At 43.3% G+C, this 22,059-nt stretch overlaps 1 protein-coding gene across 1 annotated transcript in view; it reads right to left on the bottom strand.

Moving 5' to 3' along the window:
* Nucleotides 1-22,059, bottom strand: part of SH3RF3 (SH3 domain containing ring finger 3) — a 251,240-nt gene that overhangs the window by 45,435 nt on the left and 183,746 nt on the right. Inside the window, exons 4-5 of the mRNA XM_074815193.1 lie at nucleotides 18,534-18,902; nucleotides 2,801-2,901 (exon numbers count right to left, since the gene is read on the bottom strand). Of these exons, the coding sequence (XP_074671294.1) occupies nucleotides 2,801-2,901; nucleotides 18,534-18,902 (470 nt within the window). The remainder of the gene's footprint in view (nucleotides 1-2,800; nucleotides 2,902-18,533; nucleotides 18,903-22,059) is intronic.

Here is a 22,059-nt window from a genome sequence, read left to right as displayed (position 1 = left end):
TATAATCAGGTGGCCCTGAGCAGGTCTGTAGTTGTTCACCTGATGGAAAACATGAGGCTACGTATGAACTGAAGAACATTAAAATACATCACTCTGACATGAAATAAGGTTGTATGCTTCAGTGCTAATCCTTCAGCACTGTGCTCTGCTAGGACGTAACAGAAAGTGCCAGACTGCACTCACTTAAGGGAGCAGAAAGTGTGGCTTTGACTACTCCTTTTCAGACTGCTGTTTACACAGGGCTCATTTTCAGAAGCTATGGGTAAAGCAGGGGCTCAAGGACATTTTAGATAAACTCACTTAGCTTTTTCCCCAAGGGGCTACAATGTAACAATGTAATTTACAGCTTGAGATGCTGGAATAAGGTGCAAGGAAAATTACCCTAAGTGGATCATAGGCTGCTTTCCCTTGCAGGTATCTCCAGCTCTCCTACTAGTTTCTTTCTGTCCCTCCCTGCAAATTCCTTCAACTAAGCCTCCAGTAAACCTGAATATCCAATATCACAATGAGCCTAAACATCCTCTGGAGAGAGTACCAAAATCCTTGCAGACACTAAAAGAATTGGATTCTATGCCAAAATCAACCAATCTCTGTATGGCTAAACTGATGAAAACTTCTATGTGATAACGACACAGTGTGACCCTGGGACAACAGAGATCATCAGCATTTTCTTCATGGACCAGCAATCCCACCACGTACATGTGGCACTGATGATGCCTGTCACTGGGGGTTTCCTCTATTAGTCTACAAAGAGGCAGAGGCTTCTCCAAACCCAGTGACAAGCCCAGCCTGGGTCCACTGCCTGGCCGTGGCTGGCATGTCTGCCCCATGGGGACAGGCATATGCCCTGTGTGCTGGCAGAGAGGGGGCTATGGGAGAGCTGGCGCAAGGCCTGCTCTCATACATTGCTGAAAACAATTTGAGTACAGGCAGCTTCACTCCCCAGAAAGTGTTTCTGGGCTTTTCCTCTGGCAGGGAATTGGGTCTAGTGGTCCCGTTTGCTGAGGCTGATTTTGCTTTAAGCCAAAGCCTCTGGACTTGGACACGTTCCACCGTTCTCTAGATTTTAGGTGTGAAACTTCACCAGCAAACTCTCTACAACCAAGAAGAAAGTGTTAAAACAACAATCTGAAATCTCACAAAATGTAATAGCAAGTTATTCTGGGATACATGAAACAGTGAGGCTAAGGGTTAGGGAGCAGGACCTAGAAGAAGCCAAAATGTTTATTAAAAGTTCTCTAAAAAAAGGCCTAAGCAAGAAGGTAGCTCATGTTCTTGGCCTTGGGAAGCTGCCTGTGACTCTAATTATAATGCAGAAGCCCCAGGGCTCTGTCTACGGTTGTACCTTCCCAGTTCTGCTACAGTTTTCAGATAACGCTTCCTCTTTGACTGGAACTTGGCTCACAAATGCAAAATGACAGACCGGATTATGAGGCTGCTTCACGAGGGAGACAACAGGAGAAGCATGGGAGGGAGAAGGGGAGGCTTGCTGAGGCACGGAGTCAGGGGCATTGCCAGAAAGCTGGAAAATGTCCTGATTCAGCAACCAGTGGAAATACTGCCAGTTACTGCTTCCTAATCTGGGCAATATTTGAAATAAACTTGTGCCCCACTATGTGCCACACAGGCTGCACAGGGTGACCACAGGGTGATGATGAGACCTCTCTGTAGGGCAGTCAGTGATGTGTGGTACCCTTCAGGTATGAAGATCTCATCTTAGTAGCCAAGAACAAATTTATTTTGGTTCTGTTCCAACTCCTCTATTCTCCTTAAAGCAGATTTGCTATGTTATTTTAGGATTTTATTTGTGAATTCAGACCTTGTTTTAGCCATATCATAAAACCCTAAAATACTTGTTTGCATATGTGTGTGTGTCCATATAGCTCTACTGCATTTACAAGGTACATGTGATGAGAGGAAAGGGTTCAGTAGTTTAACTAGACAGGTACCAGATAAACCAACGAGGCTAGAAGAGATTTATTATAATGAAGTCTAGTCTTTTTGTTCTGTATCTGGTCAACCTTCTGTTATTCTACACACTATTCAATAAGCCTATATGCCCATGATAAGAAGTTCATTCGTTGCCTTTGTTTACGGCACTGAAAAAATGCAACTGAGTCATTTTTTCTGGTTAATGGCTGATTCTAACACAAAGACACTCTACCCTGTCTTCGCTACACTTGTGCTCAAAGCAATCATAACAGTCCCTAACATACAGTGCCACCCCACCACCTCTCCTTCCTTGTCTGTCCCTCCTAAAGAGCTTGCAGCCATCAACAGGCGCACTCCAGTCATGGGAGGCATCCCACCATGTTTCTGTAATAGCCACAACATCATAATTTTCCTGTTTCATCATGGCTTCAAGCTCCTCCTGTTTGTTACCCATGCTGTGTGCATTGGTATACATGCACTTTCCCTTCCAACCTAGATGATTCTGTGATTCTGTATTGGGTGTTTGATTGCATGGGACTACAACTTTTTAAATGGTGCTTTAAAAGCTTTAAATGAAGGAAGATTTTCTCTAGTTAAGAGGCATTCCTTTAGCTTCACAGTGATTCATACAGCTGTAATAAATATACCAGGAGTCTAAAAGGGCTCACAGAGAAAGGGGAAAGTCTTGCCTTCCTTTCTCTACATATTTTTCAATTTCAGCAGAGGCTGGGTCATGTATGAAATTGTGATCTCTCTCTTCTCAGAATGTTCCTGAGCTGAGATTCAGGCTTTCAGATTACAAACACACACACACGCATGCACACAATTGGAAACAATGAGTATTCAGTGACTCAGATGAGCTGCTTACATATTGAGGGGGAGCTGGACCTTCGGTGGTGTTCCCTGATCTCCAATGATTGCACTTGTCCTGGGACCAGCCACTGTGGCTGTTCCAACTGAAGAGGAATCCTGAAAATACACAAAGAAGAATATACAACAATTAAGATGAAGTCCACTATTTCCTAAAATGCTATGAGGTGAAGGCACAGAGGAAAAAAAATCACATCTTTTATCAATTCCCAGACTTTCTAACTTCATGGTACTGCATTAAAAAATGCATCTTTTAGCCTTACACATTCCAAAAATACATTTCTGACACAAGGGATATTAGGTTATTAACAGCATTTCCATGTACCTGTCAGAGAAATTTAGTTGTACCTTGCATGCAGATCTGAAAAGTTTTAGAACGCAAAACTACTTGACTGCTTTGTAAAATCAGCTCAACATGTACATCTCTGTAATATACCTTCTCCAATAAAAGTAACCTTTTCCCCTCAAAAGCTTGTTTTAAAATTTGTACTTTTTTGTTTAATGGTTATAGATCTATGGAGAAGAAGATACTATTCAATTTCCAAAATGCAGTCTCATTTCTGTATATTGTTTTTACCATCAGGAATATTCTTCTCCTTAAGAAAAAGGCACACAAGAAAAAGACAACGCAACCCAAACCAGGAGTACATCTGAATGGAGAAAATAGGACTCCACTCCACTTTTACTATAGCAAATAAATCCCCACTCTCATACAGAGAACTGGGCAGATCTTTTCCAGCTATTAATGTTGAAAGCAATTCTAAATGCAATCGTTCATTTTTCAAAGCTTAATGCTCACCAAAAGTATGTAGGGCAAACTCTTTTGAGTTGTCTCACCAAAGTCCTCATTCATCTGTGTCAAAAGTGAATCCTGACTGGAAACTTCTCCTGAAGTAATGCCAAGGCCTGTAGCAACAGATCTTTGCTGCAAAGACAGGGCAGAACTGGGCTGATGGGACTTGTAATGGTTTACTTGAGCAAAAGGCTTTTTTAGTAAGTCTAATCAAATGCTGCATGCACATCCATATGCAGAATGGATCTACAAAGTAGGATCCAAAGCTTATGCACAGATTGCAGGTTCAGACAGAGCCTGTTACATACAACAAAGATTCTGAGCAGTTCACAGACCTCCAGTGCAGCTTTTCTGTTTCCAAATGCTATCTAACAAACAGTAAATATTGATTTATTTTGGGAACAGAAACATAGGGACATTTTTTGCACTTAAAAATGACACTGAATTAAACCAAGACACACACTGTTTCTTAATTAATGGATTTCAAGGTCACCTCATTCCAAAGAAACCCACATAATTATTACAGTGTCATGTCTCGATAGTGCATTGCTAAGCTATATTGCTTTGCTGTATATTAACACAGTATCATTAGGAAATCATGAAGCAAAATATGAAGACACTGCTCTGTGATTCCATAGCTTTTGGCAACAAGCAGCAAGCTGTCTCCTCTCTCACTGACATCTACGCTCAATCATGAAGTTGTAGTGACAAGTACATCTCCTTTTTCTCATTATTTCCCCTCACTTTCTGGCTGCTTGCTCAAACAAGGAAGGTTCCAGGCAGCTCATAGTCCTATGTGTAAAAGTAAGCATTCTTTCCAGCTCTGTGACTAAGGCTTTATTAATCCTGCCTGTCACATCAGTGAGATAATATCAATTTACAGCAAAAAACCCAACCCACTCAAAAATGTAGGGATAGATGGAGAATGATCCCTCATTTGTTATTTTGAACTGGTTAATGCAGTTGGGGGTTGTGGAAGACGCTGGGCAGAGAGACCTGGCAGCTGTCTCATCCAAGAAGTAAGTGAGAAATCGGCTGGTTCAAACTTCTTCATGTTGTGCCACCATTGTACGTCTGCTCTGAGCTAGAGAAATTGCCTCCAAGAAAACAGAAAACAGATCAGTCCCCACCCTTTCTTGGTACAGCAAAACACTTTGTTTTTACCTCGTGAAAAACCAGAGCTGAGTGAACAGCCTCAGGGTGCAACTGTAAAGGAAGAGAAGATTACAGTAATGTAGAACAGAAGAGAATAGACTATTTCAGATCGAAGGGACCTACACAATCATTTAGTCCAACTGCCTGGCCAATTCAGGGATGAACAAAAGCTAAAGCATGCTGTTAAGGGCATTGGCCAAATACCTCTTCAACACGGACAGGCTTGGGGCATCAATCACATGTCTAGGAAGCTGGTTCTAGTTTTTGACCACTCTCTTGGTAAAGAAATGTTTCCTGATGTCCAGTCTGAACCTCCTCCAGTGCAGCTTTGAACCATTCCCCTGCTTCCTGTCACTGGATCCCAGGCAGAAGAGCTCAGCACCTCCCTCTCCACTTCTCCTCCTCAGAAAGCTGTAGAGAGCAATGAGGTCACCCATCAACCTCTTTTTCTCCAAACTAGACAAGTCCTTAGCCGCTCTTCGTAGGACATTCCTTCCAGCCCTTTCACCAGTGTTGTTACCCTCCTCTGGATGCATTCAGGGACCTTCACACACCAGTACTGCACCACAGTACTCTAGGTGAGGTCACACCAGCACTGAATACAGCAGGACAATCACCTCTTTTGACTGGCTGGTTATGCTGTGTTTGATGCATCCCAGGATGTGGTTTGCCCTCTTGGCTGCCAGGGCACACTGCTGACTCACATTGAGCCTGCTGCTGACCAGCACCCCCAGATTGCTTTCTGCAGGGATGCTCTGCAGTCATTCCTCTCCCAATTTATACTTGAGCCCGGCATTATTCTGTCCTAGGTGCAGAATCCAGCATTTTACCTTGTTAAATTTCATCTGATTAATCATTTCCCAGTGCTCTGATCTATCTAGATCACTCTGCAGGGCCCCTTGTCCCTCAAGAGAGTCAACAGCACCTCCCAGTTTGGTATCATCTGCAAACTTGTTAATGGTGCATTCAACTCCTGCATCCAGATCATTGATAAATATATTGAATGGGACTGGCCCTAGAACTGAACCCTGAGGAACACTGTTGGTGACTGGTCACTAGACAGATGTAGCCCCATTCACTGCAACCCTTTGAGCTCTGCCCTTCAGCCAGTTCTTCACACAGCACACTGTAAACCCACTCAACCCACAGTTACACAACTTGTCCAGAAGGATGCTGTGAGGGACAGTATCAACAGCCTTACTAAAATCCAGAAAAATTACATCCACCTCATTCCCTTCATCCACTAGGTGGGTGACCTTATCGTAGAAGGATATCGTTAGATAAACAGGACTTTCCTTTTGTGAACCCATGTTGACTGTTCCTGATGACTGCATTATTCTTTAAATGCCTTTCAATAGTACCCAGTATAATCTTCTTCATAATTTTTCCAGGAACTGAGGTTAGACTAACAGGTCTGTAGTTCCCTGGGTCTTCCCTCACGCCCTTTTTGTGGATTGAAATAACACTGGTTAGCTTCCAGTCAGCAGGGACCTCCCCAGATTCCCAAGACCTTTGGTAGCTGACTGAGAGGGGTCCTGCTGTAACATCCACTAGTTCTTTCAGTAATCTGGGATGAATCCCATCGGGCCCCATGGACTTGTGAACATTCAGCTGATACAGCTGGTCCCTTACAATTTCAGTGTCCACAAATGGAAAATCACTGTTCCCAGACTTGTGGTCTTCCAACTCAGAGGACTGGGCAGCCCAAGGTCTATCACTATTATTAAAGACTAAGGCAAAAACCACATTGAATGCCTTCACTTTTTCTTCACCCCTATTAGTCAGATGACTATCTTCAACAAGTATTGGTCCAATGTTTTATTTAGACCTCCTCCTGCTCTCAACATCTTAAAAAAAGCCCTTCTTGTTATCTGATACAATACCGGCCAGTTTCTACTCTAATTGAGCTTTGACCTTTCATGTTTTCTCCCTGCATAAACGAACCATAGCTCTGTACTCTTCCTGTGAAGCCTGACCTTGCTTCCAGAGATCATACAGTTTCTTTTTCCTCCTGAGCTCCACGAGGAGTTTCCTGTTCAGTCAAGCTGGTCTTCTGCTCTGCTTGCTTGACTTACAGCACAGTGGAATTGCCTGCTCCTGTGATTCTAAAACGTGGTTCTTAAAGACTGACTAGCACTTGTGGACTCCTAAGCCTTCAAAAGCAGATTCCCAGGGTACTCTGCTAAATGGCTCCCTGAATAGCTTAAAGTTTGCTCTTCTGAAGTCCAGGGTAACAACTCTGCTGTCCTTTTTTCTCGTTACACTGCAAATTTAAAACTCAACAATTTCATGGTCACTATGGCCAAGATAGCCACCTACCATCACATCCCTCATGAGTCCTTCTCTGTTCACAAATAACAAGTCTAGGAGGGTATCTTTCCTACTTGGCTCACTGAGTACCTGTGACAAGAAGTTATCTCCTACGAACTTCAAGAATTTCCAAGACCAGCTTGTCACAGCAGTATGATATTCCCAGTTGATGTCTGGGAAGTTGAAATCTCCCATAACAAGATCCAGAAATTTCTCCTAATTGCCTATAGAGTAACTCATCCGGTGCTTACATCCTGGCGATCGGTAGCAGACATCCACTGCAACATATACTTTGTTTTCCATCCCCCTAATCCTTACCCAGAGGCTCTGCACCATATCATCACTAACTGTAAAGGCTGTGCAATCAAACCTCTCTCTTAAATACAGTGCCACACCTCCACCTCGCCTGCCCTGCCTATCTCTCCTGAACAGCCTGTAGCCTTCCATCCCAGCACTCCAACTGTGGGACTCATTCCACCAAGTCTCACTAACACCAATGATATCGTAGCTCTGTGAGCTGCCCAGCGCTTCCAGTTCATCCAGTCTGTAAGACTCACGCTACCCCTTGCTTAGCTTGTACAATCCTCTCTCCGCACACCTCAGCAAAGGTAGAGTTTGCAGAGGTGCAGCTATCCCAGCCAGGAGTGCCAGACTGACTCTTCAGAGAGACGAGCTCAAGCCTGGAGAGCAGTGTAGCTGTGTAAGCATCATCTATCTGCCTGTTTGCACTGACAGTGGTGGCTTCTTCTATATCACGGGAAGCATGAGCCCAAGTACTTTCTATGTGCTCTTATGCTTGTACTAACATACAGTCCTAGGGATTAAGAAATCAGGTAATTGTCATTCAGTGTTGCTAGATGACAATGTTGATTTCTTCCCTTGAATAATCCCAAAGAAATCTCCATAGTCCTGCATGCCCTCTATCCACCTGACATTCAGTTTCTTGCCTATGGCCTGTTACTGTAATATCAGTGCATCTGATGCCAGCCTGGCCCCTACAAACTGTTCATTTTTGCCACTTTGCACAGTCTAGTATCATATGCATCCCAACACTAAATCAGTGCCTTGCCTGCTTCCTGATTGTGCTCCATTTTTTCTTTAGCTGCTCTCCCCTGCGGGCTTTGACATGATGGTGTACTTTCCATTCTGCCTATGACCCCACTTTTCATCATCAGGTTTTACTCCACAGGACCTACTGGCCTTCCACTGCATTGAATTCAACTCTTCTGTTCTCATCTTGGCATTTACTTTCACACAAGTATTCTGCTCTGCAGCTTCACCCGCCTCTGTGATCCTTGATAAATTCTCTCAGTGGCTGCCTGATTGCTAGTGTGCATCTGAATGTTCACCAGCTTTGCATTTAAACTACAGTCCCTGACGCAGTTGATGAAGGCTTTCCAAGCCTCCTCTTTCAGGGTCCTGCTCTCTCTCTTATGTATCATTAATTAGCTCATATAAGATAATTATTGGTAGATAATATTTGCAATAAGATTTTGAAAAGACTGAATTTTGTGAAAGAATAATCTCCTATTTCTTCATACTTCTGATTACCTTTCCTGAAAGTTTATCTTTCCACTTTCCATTCCTATAATTTTATGTGGGTGTCCCCAGCCACTGGTAACACTAATAATCCTGCTGGAGAACACAGCAGGCCTTTCTCCATCACAGCTGGTAGCAGGGCTTAGTTTGTTTTCCTTCTTTATTTAGCCAGGTTATACTTTTGCTACTGTGATCTAAGGAACTAGGTACTAAACATGTCCTCCTTTCCTCTTCATCTGTTCAGGGGAATGGGAATTGGAGACAATGCTCTGATTTTTTTGTTCTCTGCTTTGATACCTTTTGGGAGGTCTGCATGCCACATGTTTCCTTTCTGATGGCAAATCCCTGCGTGATCCACCTTTCTGTGGCACCAGGCACGCAAATACAGCCACGCACAGGCATTACACAGGGAGGGCTCAAATACTGCACCATTTCTGTCTTAATCTTTCTTCCACCTCTGCTACTCACCGTTGCTAAGCCTTTCCCAGGGGATGTCTCTGACAGACAGGTTTTTAAGAGGCACATGGGTACCTATTGATAAAAACAGGCACCTTGCAGAGTTTTCTCAGGGAGGCATTAAGAAGTACTTCACTGTCTGATTCCCATGGATTTTATTGCAATCTAAGTAATAAGAGTCACTTCCTAAGTAATAAGAGTCACTACTGAAAATGCCATTTGGTGCCTGTCTCTATCCTTATGAGCCTCTAATGCCTTTAAACATTTGGCCATTGCATTTCCAGACGTGACCTGCTGGGTAATCACACTGTAGAACACCTCCTGATTAGGAGGCCGTTTACTTTAATGGTGGTGTGTAGTCTTCTGAACTAGACACTGCCAACTCTCACCTCCTTTACTTAGGACACTGAACAGCCAAATCCGACTTCTTGCTCCCACTCCAATCTGGCATCCTCTGAGTACCACTTACCACTGCCGATGTTTTCAGCTCAACAGCAACAGTTCTTCTCTTCCAAGGGATAATACAGTCCCAGCTGCCAGCCAGCAGGGAAAAGTGGCTGAACAAAGGGATGCTGAAGACAGCCTCAGATACCTCTGCACTAATTCCCGCTTCTTTGTGCCAATTAGTAGCACAACAATGTCACCTGTACTGTAGAAGACTAAATCTTGAATAAAACTCCTGGACTATACACACAGGCACAACAATGCTGTGTGACAGATATTCCACTCTCAGATCATGCTATGTCATCTGTTTTTATCACCAGCTACTCTGGTATAGTAGGCGATTATGTACCCATGGGCTGGATAGTATATAAAAGGACTTTTTTCTTTTTGTCTGTAAACACAACAGCCTCCTCATGACCACCGAATTACAGCTTCCCCCTCCCCCCCCAACACTTAAGCTAATGTCTTATAGAAACTCATAACTCATGACTTGAGACCTCCTTAAAAATTGTCTGTTTCTTCTTCCCAGTCTCCATGTTGGCTGTTACAAGGAGACTTTACATGAAGGTCAGGAATGAAGAAAGGTTCTGCACAAGGGTATCTTGGGGCTTGGCTAAACTCGCTCTAGTCCTAGCAGCAGCATGGTCCTGTAGAGCATAACAGCAGTGGAGCACAGGGTTTCTGCTCTCGGTCCACACACAGCATTTCCAACAGCATTTTCAGATGCTTAAGTAAGTCACAGCACCAGGCACTTTTCAGATGTCATGGAAAATGAAGAAAGTCAGCCAAAGCCAGCTGACAAAAATGAACTTTGCAGATCACTATCCAGCCTGAGGGTCAGCATTCCCTGGTGAGAACAGTCCAACTTCCTCAGAAGTTACTGCAACATGTCTAAGATCAGATGGATCTCATTCCTCCTCCAACTGATAACTACAGGAGCATCAAAACAAACTGCACTTTAATGTATACATAATGATATATTTCTATTACAGTTTATAGCATATACTCCTGGATAAATAATACACTGCTGAGATGTCGCTGCCACTTGTGTCAGTTCTGACATATTTAAAAGCAACTAGCCTGGCAAAACATTACTGAAAAGACCACAGAGACCAGGAAATTAAAGGTAATAACCATGCATCTGTGTTGAAACTTCCTCTAAAATTCATTCCCTTTCTCTCTTCCCATTCACACCTCTATGAAAGCATAAGAATTAGTAGTCTGGACTTCCAGCATAAACTATCTTTTTCTGTCCCTTGTAGATTTACTTTACATTTTCACCAGTATTTTAAGGTCACGTTTGTGGTTTAATTTGAAAAGACATAGTGCCTGTAGGGATTAGTGAAGTGCCTTGCAAAAGCACAGAACTTAGTCTTGAAGGGGAATAGACGTCATGATGACAGTGATAAAACTAGGAACAGAGTACAATGATATTGCAGGTTGCAGCAGCCTTCCCAGAAAAATAATTGCTGCTGCTGCTATCAGACGAATGTTCTTATCATCTAGAAAATCACCAACCAGAAATCTCTATTCTGACTTCAAAGCAAATCCAGGACTGTCTCACCACAGGGCACTTATCACATTCATTAATTCACAGGAAAATTTCTTTTAATGTCTTGAATGCATATTTACAGCTTACTTTAAATTTCTCTTTAATATTACTTTAAAATAAGAGAAAACACTCAAACATTCAACTCACATAGGTTGACATACCGTCCTCTGAAAACATAGCAAAAAATAGGCTAATGGTCTTTAAGATTCTCGTGACTTGTTTCTCTAATTTGCTGACTCCATAAAACAATGACTGTGGCTATCACTCCAGGCCTTAATGTTCCTAGAAATAATGTATTAGCACTTAATGCATGGTAGTGCCACCAAGTATTGATGAAAAGTGTTACACACAAGATCAAGTAGCCTCATCAAATGCTAATTACCAAAGTGGGAGCTGAAATGGACTTACCAATTCTAGATTAAGACTTTTTCTTCCGTAATGGTATGTGTGTAAAAAACAAACGTGCATGATAACAGCTGCAGCTGCATAAATAGCTGCAAAAATACCCAGTTCCTTCCTGCAAAAACTGGAGCTAAATTTGTATGATTTAGCATTTACTGAGGGATTCTTACAACCTTAAGTATCTGTGGCTGTGGATGAAGGTGAGGCAGAATATTATGCCAGCCTGTTCTAGCATCACATTGGCCAGATTATTTTTTGGCTCATAGTAGGCCAAAAACTCTTGACCATATCTTCTGTGAATAGCTCATGGACCTATGCAGAGAGCTGGAAAAGTCACGTAAATCTATTTCCTGAGCTTCCATTTCCACTATCCTGCAATCTAAGGATGGCTGCAAGTTGGAATTAAAAAAACAAATATTTTTTATTGTATTCTTCCAAATGTTAATCTGACATTACCATCCATAAAAGCACTGATTATTCTAGTTTGCAGCTTCTTAGTTCCCCCAAATGAAGACTAATTAAGCATCATGTGAATAAGCATCATGAGAATTACATTTTATTCAGCCTTGTTTCTCTCTCAGACTAACCCCTTCAGCACTGAGCACCAGTGTCTAGCTCTCCACCATGAGGTTTTAAATGGTTTTATAGTAAACAGTTTCTTGCAATTCTGGGATCAAAGAACATGAAAAATCAAATGCAGAGAGACAGGAAAGCTTAAAGTGAAAGCTTGACATCTAAAAGATGTTAATTTAATCCCACGTTCATAACTATCCTTTTGATAACTGCACAACAAACTTATTGGGATCCAGTGTAATGCCTCCTGTAGGAAGCCCCACTCCAGGGAGATAGTAGTGGTAAACAAATAAACAAAACATCCAAACAAACCCAAAAGGGAAAATACACACTGTAGTAATTTCTGTTCAAATGTCATGCATGTACACATAGTGCGTGCTGGATGGACAGGATTTTGTGGTATAGTGTAAATATCAAGAGAGTGTCTTACTTGCTCTTGAGGCTTCCAAATCAGTAGTTGACTGGCAGGTAGCATAAAGCCTCAGGATTAGCCCTGTGCAAAAATTATTTCAGTGACAAAATGTTTTTGGGTTACTACCCCGAGAAGCATCTGGAAAAAAATATTTTGTTTTTGTTTTACAGGCAATGGGATTTCATGTACAGTTGAATATTCCTTCTAAAGCACAATCTTCTCTTCCTAGATCCTGTAAAAAATTAGGTTTTGTGGTTCTTGAAAAATCTTTCAAAATGTGTTTGCGATGAGGCAAATTATTGGATAAAAAGAAGACACTGTCTCTAAAATGGTAGCTTCTGAAAGGCGATTTTGCTTTGACCTGGATTCTCGGTAGCTTATGAAATCAGTCAACAGATTGAATCAGCTCATATGTCTCATTTGCAACAGTTTTGACAAATAATGTTAATATATCCCAATATGCACAGAGTATATTCAAAGACCTATTGGTAGCCAAAAAAAAATGCAGCTTACATGCCTGCCCAGAACTCTCTACTTAAAAAAACTTAACTCCTTCCCACCTACAAAATCCCCAACAAGTTTTCTATAAAGTTATTTAAAATAGAGATGCAACAAACAGGCAATGTTTGGAACCAGTTCTAAATAATTTTGGGTAGAACTGGGAATGTACAGAGACCATGAAGTAGTTTAGGTTAGACGTCAGCAAAGTCTCTTATGCTGTTTTCATGATATATTTTGATGTAAATAACAGAAACACAGGTCGGACTAATATTACTTCTCTTTTGTGATTTTGACCAGTGCAGCCTCCTGAGATAGCTGCCCTTGGTTTCAGCTGTCTCACTCTCATTAATGGATGTCCCATCAGCTGTCATTCACAGCCAGCAGCAGAGCAGGCTGGATAGAATTTGGACTCCAGACCAAAGCTGAAAAATACCTGAATTTCTCTTCTTTTCTCAGAGCCTGCTGTGTGCTTGAAAATTCAACGTTCATTTTTAGTCTCTGGATTTTACGTATAATCTGTATGCTTCTCATGATCAGCACATTTAGGTTATCAGCCAAGGCTCAACCAAAGTTCTGCTATTACATTTTCTCAGCTAAAATTCAGCACTTCTAAATGACTGATAAGGAGTCACACTTCCAAATGATTTATATAGCTAGACACTTCAAGGAACATTTTTCATTTCAAATACTGTCACTCTTTTGGACTGGGAGCGTGCAAGACATTGTTCTCAGATTTTCCTGAACATGTGGCCTCTGGTTAGGAGCCTGTACTAACACTTGCAGATACAAATAGACTTCTTGTGCATGGTGATGAGTTGTTCAAAACACACAGAAGTTCCTTCTGCAGGGAGGATCCTTTTTCCTCACTCAGCTGTTACCCTGGTGTGCACAAAGCCACACTTCATTATTCATGAGATGCATTTCTGTCAAAACCCAGGGGATTTGGAGCAGTACTGACCTACAACCTTTCCAAATAGCAGGGAAGAATAATTCATAAGGGGTGAAAATGGAAGCAAGAGAAGCCATCTGAGGCCTAGGCACAATTACTGTCAGGGGACCTTCCCTGCTCCCCAGGGAGTCTCAGTTACGAACTGTTCCTCTACACCTGTAACCTAATTCAGCATCAGCTCCATCACAGACCTACAGCACTACTTACATCTTCAATAAAAATCCATTTTTCCAGCATGATAGGACATTCTGCATGATGGACAAACCATATTACTGTTTAGACGGAGATCTTACATTTAGTGAGTGATACTCAGCACGCAACAAAAAGCATGCAAGAAGTAAATTTGGCTGCAAGTGAAATGAAGACCCCAGCATTGCCTCTTTGAAAAGAAATGCCTTGTATCCTGGCTATTGTGGTCTTCCAGTCACTACTTTATCCAGCTGAAGTGGCTTGAAGTTGATTCTTCTACCTTTGAGCATCCCTAGGTTTGCAGTTAACTACGATGTTTTTTAGACCATCACTCATTTCAAAATGCATCTTGGGATCTTTGGGAAACAGCTGAGCTGGTTCTGCTTAAAGAACAACGAACATGTTATGGAAGGCCTGTAGTCTTCAATTATTAAATTAATGATATGCAGAACTGCTTTCAAAACATGTGATTTCATACCCTGGTCTGCATGCCGGTGCTCAATACACATAAATCTGTGCCCTCCTGGAGAAGCAAGAGGCTTATAATAGTCTAACAACTCATAAAAACAAAAAACATGTCAGCTCGGCATGAAAGTCTGGTTTCAATTCACAAAAACTGACAAAAGCCACAGGAATACAATACTATGCATGAAATAACTTCTAAGGCATGGAATATATTCCACATTTACTGAAACATCTAAACTTTGCACCTAAATTTTAAGTTCCTACAGTAAGAAGCCTTCAGTGTCTCTGTTTCCCCTCTTGTCAGAAGAGAAAAAACAGGTGCCCCAGATGTAGGCGCCTCAGGTATACAAGGAAAATGGATGCTTGTTTTAAGAAGACTGTTTCACTGGGCACTAGGCGGTTGCCTGAGGTAGGGGACTGAATGCTGTTCAAGAAGTCCTGTAATTGAATTCTGCTTGTTCAAAGGACAGGCGATATGAAAACTGTGTCAAACCTTTTAAAAAGTAGAACCCCCCCCTGCAAACTAAACACTAATCCTGACATGTACCAAAGAAGCTCATACTTACTGAACTGAACAAAATTCCTTTCTTTCTTTTTATGAGATCTGTTAAATAAACAATGTTGAAGTGCCTGGAAATTTCAAGGACATGATATAAAGGCACAATAAACCAAATTTGGATTCTAATGGTGAAAGGAAAGGCATAAATTTGCTAGATAGTCTGCACTGAAACTGTAAATTTGTTGTTTCCCCTATAAGAAATACGCTTTGGCTGACTTTGCTGCTGCAAACTAGCCAGGGCTTGAGATGGTTACAGAGTGAACCACTCCAGGGCTGTTACGATGACTTGTGGGGCAGAGAGGTTTCTCTTCAAGCAAGGAAAGAAAAAGTGAGACATATTCCTGTGGCAGAGCTCACCAGTAAGTTTGGCAGCTACATGCACATCTTTCCTACCAACCTGCCCGTGCTCTCGGCAATGCCCCTGAGCTCTTCCAATGCAGCAGTAGAATCAGTTTACAGGTTGTCAAGATGTCAAACCCCTAACAAGACACACAGGACATTTACCTTAAAAATGGCAAACACTTTTTAGAACAAAATGATCCGAAGACAAGATTCCCACTGCCCTGAATGTCTTGATGTAAGAGCTCAGGGCCCTTTGTTTATGCTACTTAGCTGACATTCAGCCACGTGAATAAAAGGAAAATGCTGAACTGATTTTCTCTCTAAGGCTGCAGCATCATTGCTTCAGAGCCATGTCAGGTCTTAGCAGATGGCAGAGAAGGAACTGAATTTCTGACATTTTTAATTAAAATGTAACCTCTATTATTATGGGATTAATAGAAATATAAATATAGCTGCACAATTTTAATGTACATTTTATAAGAGACAAATTCTGGACTCTTTGTAGACCTAACTAAGAAGGCTGAAAGCACGTGAATTCATGTTGGTAGCTCGTGTGATTTTATTGCTACTCTTAAAACAGCAAGGCATTTTTCTGAAGGCTGCTCCTACAGTAAAGAGAATATAGCGAGAACATCAGCTCCATGCTTTTTTTCCCCAACAGAGCCACATTCCTAGCAAACTTTGCAGAAGAAAATGTTTAAATCCCTCAAACCAGAAAGCAAATAGTAAGGCCCCCAAAAGCAGAGATATGTATTCATTCATGCAGATGCCATGCTTGGGGTGACTGGGCCCCTGGGCTGCAATAACACTTTTGACAGAGGGAAACATCTTTTCAGTAAGGTTGAGCTGAACCACCAAGATTCTTTTTCCCCTTCCTGGATTTTGGCCAAGCCAGTTCTGGCCAGCAGCGAAGGAGGTATGTGCTCAGCTGCCTTGTCTGCAACCCTGCTCTATGCCCTGAGGCAGAAGAACCACTTCCCAGACCTGTTCCCACCATGGGCGCGCTGGAATGGCTTCATTATACCCTAGCCCTAGCTGTGCTTCCGATCACGACACCAACTAGATGTCTTCCCATCCGCTGCAAAGGACCCAACCAACCTTCCTTCAGGCTGGATTTTGATAAGGAGCCCTTCTTGTCCCCTACTGCTTGTGCCCAAATGCCACAACAGTCTGTGAAATGAGTGGAGTTTTGCACACCAGTTGTTGTGTTAAAATGGGGGAGAATATTCAAGGCACTTCCTGCTTCATGGTCTAATTTTTGTGGTTTACTAGCTTAGAATGAGTCTCCACATGAGTCTAGCAAAGGGTGTACATGGTTTTTCCCTTGACTCGCACAAGAACAGAAAAGCCACAGTCTGTCACATCTCTGTAAAGTCCAAATGTGTCACTCTGAGTGCCAAAAACCTGGGTGTCATTTACTTGACAAGCTTGGGACCCTCACTCATGTTTAGTGCTTGTGCTGCTTCACAGATGTCCCAGTACATCTTGGCACATGCGCTGCTTTGTGTGGGGGCCGTATTGTCACCTTCATCCTCCTGCTGAAAGGAAGTGGAACACCTTACGGCACAGACACCCTGCCTGGAAAAGGCGTGTGGAAGAAAATGAGCTAAATTACAGTTGGACGGAGCTGCCACTCTTGTCTCCTATATGTGGATGGGCAGTGGAGGAAGGCGAGAAGCTGAAGCGGGAGCAGAAGGTGCTGCTCCACCATGACAGCGTCCCCTCGGCATGCCATTTCAGCTGGCCCTGCGGCACACATCGGCATGCGTGCAGGCACCCTGCCTTCCTTGGTGTCCTTGCAGACCTGCACTGCAGATGTCTGGGGGCTCATGTCATGGGTGTCAATATGGCACAGCTGTCAAGAGTGACCCCACAGTCTGGGGCACCACACCAGCCCCACAGGGGAGACTCACCAGCACTGCAATAAACAGGCATTCCTGCCCAAGGCAGTCCCTGCAGTTTGCTGCTTGTCCCCCTTCCCGTGCTGCCCTCTCCCAGCTGTCTATACACATACCAGTGCAGGCAGCGGCTGTAACATGGATCACCTCCTGCACTGGGACACTGCAGGGGCTGGAAGCGATCCGCGTTTGTCCTGATATGGGTGCGAGGAGCAGAAAGGAATGGCCAGGGAGAGGTAAAGGGCAGGGTTGCTTTTTTCAGCAGAGGAAAAAGGGGTGGGAAGACCCTGCCACAATTAGGTTATCTGTGTGCTAGCAAGCAGCGCAGACCATGAGGAGCTGGTCTGTGGAAGGAACCCGTTGCTGCTAACCTGCACACCAAGTGGGTAGATGACTGAGCAGGAAGGCTGAGGCAGAAGAGGTTTGGGACTATTATCCTCCATTCTCTTCTGTGCCTTCAGACTGAAAGTTACCACTTGGATTCCCTTATCCATAGAAACAGCAATCATTTGCAAGGGTTTGCAGCGCATCCCTGGTGAGTTTGGCTCCTGTTTTTTTCAGACCCCAAGAAGCGGACTCTTGGAATCTCCTTTTGGGACCTGTGGGGATGTACAGGAGGTTGCTCCTCTGCCCCTCCTTCGAGAGGCGGAAGAATGGAGGACTGCACCCTCAGCATGTCTGATGGTTTGAAACCTCCTGAGGTGTTTCTGAACAGCAGCTACTCTCTGGGTAACAACACTTGTGACAGTACGGTAAATTTGCTCGTCCTCCAGTGATCTGTAGGGAAATAATTACTCCAAAAATCTTTTTTATCCCCAGTGTGTGAATTTCATACCAACATTGCTACCCTGCAGGGTAACAGATACATTCAGGGTAACAGGATCACTCGAAATTATTCCTTTCTACAACAGAAAGTGATGCAACATAAGCCACATTACTTTGAACAAATTGTAGGATTACTTTTTTTAAATGTGTTGTGTTATTGTGAATCAAATTTTGCTTTATCCTCCAGCTCCTCACACCTGCCCACTGATTAATGCGGGAATGGGAACGACATATGCCAAGTACCATCACATCGGGATGACAGCACTGTGCAACTGCTTCGTGCAAGGGTCAGACATTTTGAAAGAGGTGAGGCAATGACGTGCCATCCACCAAGGGAGCCCAAAACCCACCTCCACCCCTGCCTTACCTGGGCTGGGGCACTGGAGGAGAGGTGGGTCAGGTCCCCAATCCTGGCGGCTGCCCGTGGGTCGCTGGAGCTGATGAGGACGGGAGCGCTGATCTCCATGGAGTGCCGGTTGCTGGCAGCCTGGGAGGACTTGTGCGTCATGCTGAGGGCGGTGAAGGAGTGGCGCTTCTTGGCATTCTTCTTGCCCTCTGCCTGCCGCTGAGCCGCCCCGGCCGCCCCAGCACCGGCCAGCGTGGAGCACGGCGCCAGACCCACCGCTGCTGATGCTGCCACTGCTGCTGTCTCTGTCGGCAGTGGCATGTCGCAGCCGGAGGCAGCAGCCGAGCACGTCTTGTCCATCTCGATGAGCTGCTTGGCGGATTCATTCAGCTGTGTGGAGAAAAAGGGAAAGATAAAAGAAGATTAAAAAAAGAAAAGAAGGGGGGACATTAACAGCCCATCACAGCTTGCTTACGGCACCTGCTGGACCTGCCTGGGGTCTCCTCCCCAAAGCACCACAATCCTTTCCTGGTGGCCTACCCCAGTTCCAGATGTGGGGCCAGCAAGGAGATCACTGAAATATGGTGGCTAACCCTTGGGGCAGAGTCGGATCTGGGGTGCTATGCATGCCTCCATGCCTGCAGGCCTTGCCGCAGGGAGGATCTGCCCTGGCAAAGGGCGTGCTTGGGACAGGTCCTAAAACCAGCCTGGTTTCATCATCTGTCCGCCATCTCTCAGTCAGCCAGGCAGGTCCCCGGGAGGCACACTAGCCCATTTTGTTTCCCCAAACCTGCCCCAAGCCAAGTGTTACTGTGCAGCCCCAGGGTGGTGCCCAATTTACTTAATTTTCTGAGGCTGGGTGAGTTATTTCCATTCACTTCTTAATGCCCTAAAAGTCAAAAGAGAGGCAGAATAAGCATCCAGGAGACTTAGGCTAGAACCATGCGCCACCAATTGGTGCACATCAAGCTGTGGTATTTAGAAAAACAGCATTCCCCAAAATAGCTTGCCCCAGGCTGCAAAGGCAGAGCCAGGGGAAGGAGGCAGGAGCCTCTTCAACAATGTCTCGTTATTCCCAGGTCCATCACAGGCCTGTGCTTGATGTTTGTCACACAGGATTTTGATCCAGAGGTACAGCTTCCAAAACCTTGCAGTTTCATCTCCTGCCTCTCACTGGACACAGGTTATCCAAAGGCAGACGGAAGCTGAAGGCATTTTTTCCAGCTGTATCACCTCAACTAGGGAAGAGCATGATGGCCACCGGAAGACTTGCTCAGGACCCACCTTGAAAACCTGGTCTCATCAGTCCTCCCAAAGGGTTTAAAACTTGGTCTACAGCCCATGGAGACAGGCAGAGCACCAGAACATTCAGACTAGTTTTCATCCCACTGTTCCTCCTTCAGTCCACACTTACAGATAACCTTGTGCCTATAAATCTGAAAGGCAAGCTGGGTGGGACAACCCTGTCACTGAAGCCTCTTAACTCCTAGCCACCATAACTCATACAGGAAAGCTACGCCTTCCATAGCTGGAGAGTTTTTAGGTGCATAGGGGTGCCATAGTCACTGATGATATATGAAGTGCACTCTGAAGTCAGCAGTGCTTTCTGCACAGCACTCATTGCCAATAGATCTTCCCTTGAGGGGTGCTAACAGCTGAGGGAAAATGCTACATTTCACCAACAGACCTTTATATTAAACTAGGATGAACTGCAATATGTTTGCATTTAATGAATAAAAACAACATACGAAAAAGGAAGCCACTGATAACACATACGTGCTTTTGCATACACTGCTATTCTAAGACCCACATAAACCAGAGGTGCATGTAATACTATTCTGGACCAACACCAGGCTATTTTTGTTTCTATAACCACTGTATGAATTACAGCAGCATCCAAGAAGCTCAGTCGAGGACAAGGTCTTCTCAGGCTCTAAATAAAAAAAAAAGATAGTTGCTGCTCCAAGACAAGCCAATTTAGAAACCTAATACAAGTGAAAATAAAAGGGAAAAAGAGAGGGATGGGAAAGATAACAACAGAATGGTGCAGTTAAACAAATGTGTAATTGAGTAACTTTTATGACTCCCAACCGCTGTCACCATGCTGTAAATATAAATAAGAAATAGAGGTTGCCAGCCTTATGCCAGTCCTAAATTTGAAAGCACTTCTGAGCCCTTCCACGAGTACTCATTCTGAGTAACAGGCAATAAACACACTAACACCGAGAAAGTAAACATTAACTTGCAGGATTCTTCATTCTGTGACAGCTTCCACCAAGTCAACGAAGAGCCTCCAATTAATGATGCTCCACTACTGTCAGAGCTGCTGGGAGTCCTGCAACCATTCAATTAGCAGGCCATTTTCCCAGCTGCACTCTCCAACTTGAGACCATGCTTACAGCCAGCATAGTGCACTGCACCTGCCAATTTTTACCAATAACAGCTGATCCCATTTCAGATTCTTCAAGAATGTCCATTATTTCCCACTTCATCATGCTCTAAATTGGTACAACCTAACATTTGCCAGCAGGCTCCAAGTTGCAAGGAAACCAGATGGCTCCCCTCCGTTAAGTAGGTGTTACAGCTCCACTTACCCAATTGATGGAGGTAGTCTAGCTGAATTATTTGAAATATTAAGGAGAAAAGGAGAAAGACATCAAATATGCATGATTCTTTTCTACAGCAAAGGGTGAGGAAATACTTTGCTCATCAACAGCAAGCAGGAAAAGAATATATTTTAACTCTTTGACATAGGAAAATACAGAGTTAAAAAAAAAAAAATTTAGAACTTCCTGATTTTACAACAATGCTCCATATGGACAATGAAGTGCTTCAGCTCTTAATATCAAAACTGTCATTCTTTTGTAAGAATTAGATTATAAATCCCACTGGCTGGAATCCAATTTAACACCGAAGCTATTCTTTTTAAAACAACAAAATCCATTACTTTTTTTTATTCAAAATGAAACCTAGTTAAAAAGGTCAATAAGAGAGCTAGTATCTAAGCATGGAGTGATAAAAAATAGCCCTGTATTGATACAAACAAAGTAATTCTCAATATCAATAGAAGATTAAAGGCAAAAAGAAAACCCCTTCCCAAAACAGTCAAGATAATGAACTTTTGGGAATGTCAGAGTCTTCCTGAAATACTGGGAAAAAATTTATTTTGGTCTGCCAAGATAAAAAATGCTTTATAGCTTTACAACTTTATTTTTGTAGAGAACTGTTTTTAAACATCTTTGCTCACAGATGCTGGAAAGTACATCCCAAATAGTCTATGAATACCAGAGAAAAGGTTCTGCTTACTACTTTGTAAAAGCAAATGGTGCTGCCTCTTCACAAAGAGCTTTCAGAAATCCTTCTTTAAACATAAATGTGATTGCAAATTTCTTATTTTAAACTCTGAGTATGTAAACAAGCATTGCTTTCTGGTGTCTGTCATCTGGTCTTCAGGCAGATCTGCTTCCAGAGGAGAAGCTTACTGGAAAGTTCTGACCCACAGTCAGTCTCAGGAATTTGACATTTCAGGAAGGCTGTAGCTCTTATG

The sequence above is a fragment of the Strix aluco genome, chromosome 2, assembly GCF_031877795.1.
Source record: "Strix aluco isolate bStrAlu1 chromosome 2, bStrAlu1.hap1, whole genome shotgun sequence".
NCBI lineage: Eukaryota > Metazoa > Chordata > Aves > Strigiformes > Strigidae > Strix > Strix aluco.
Note: the sequence above shows the minus strand (reverse complement) of the source record. Positions and strands in the feature narration are given on the sequence as shown.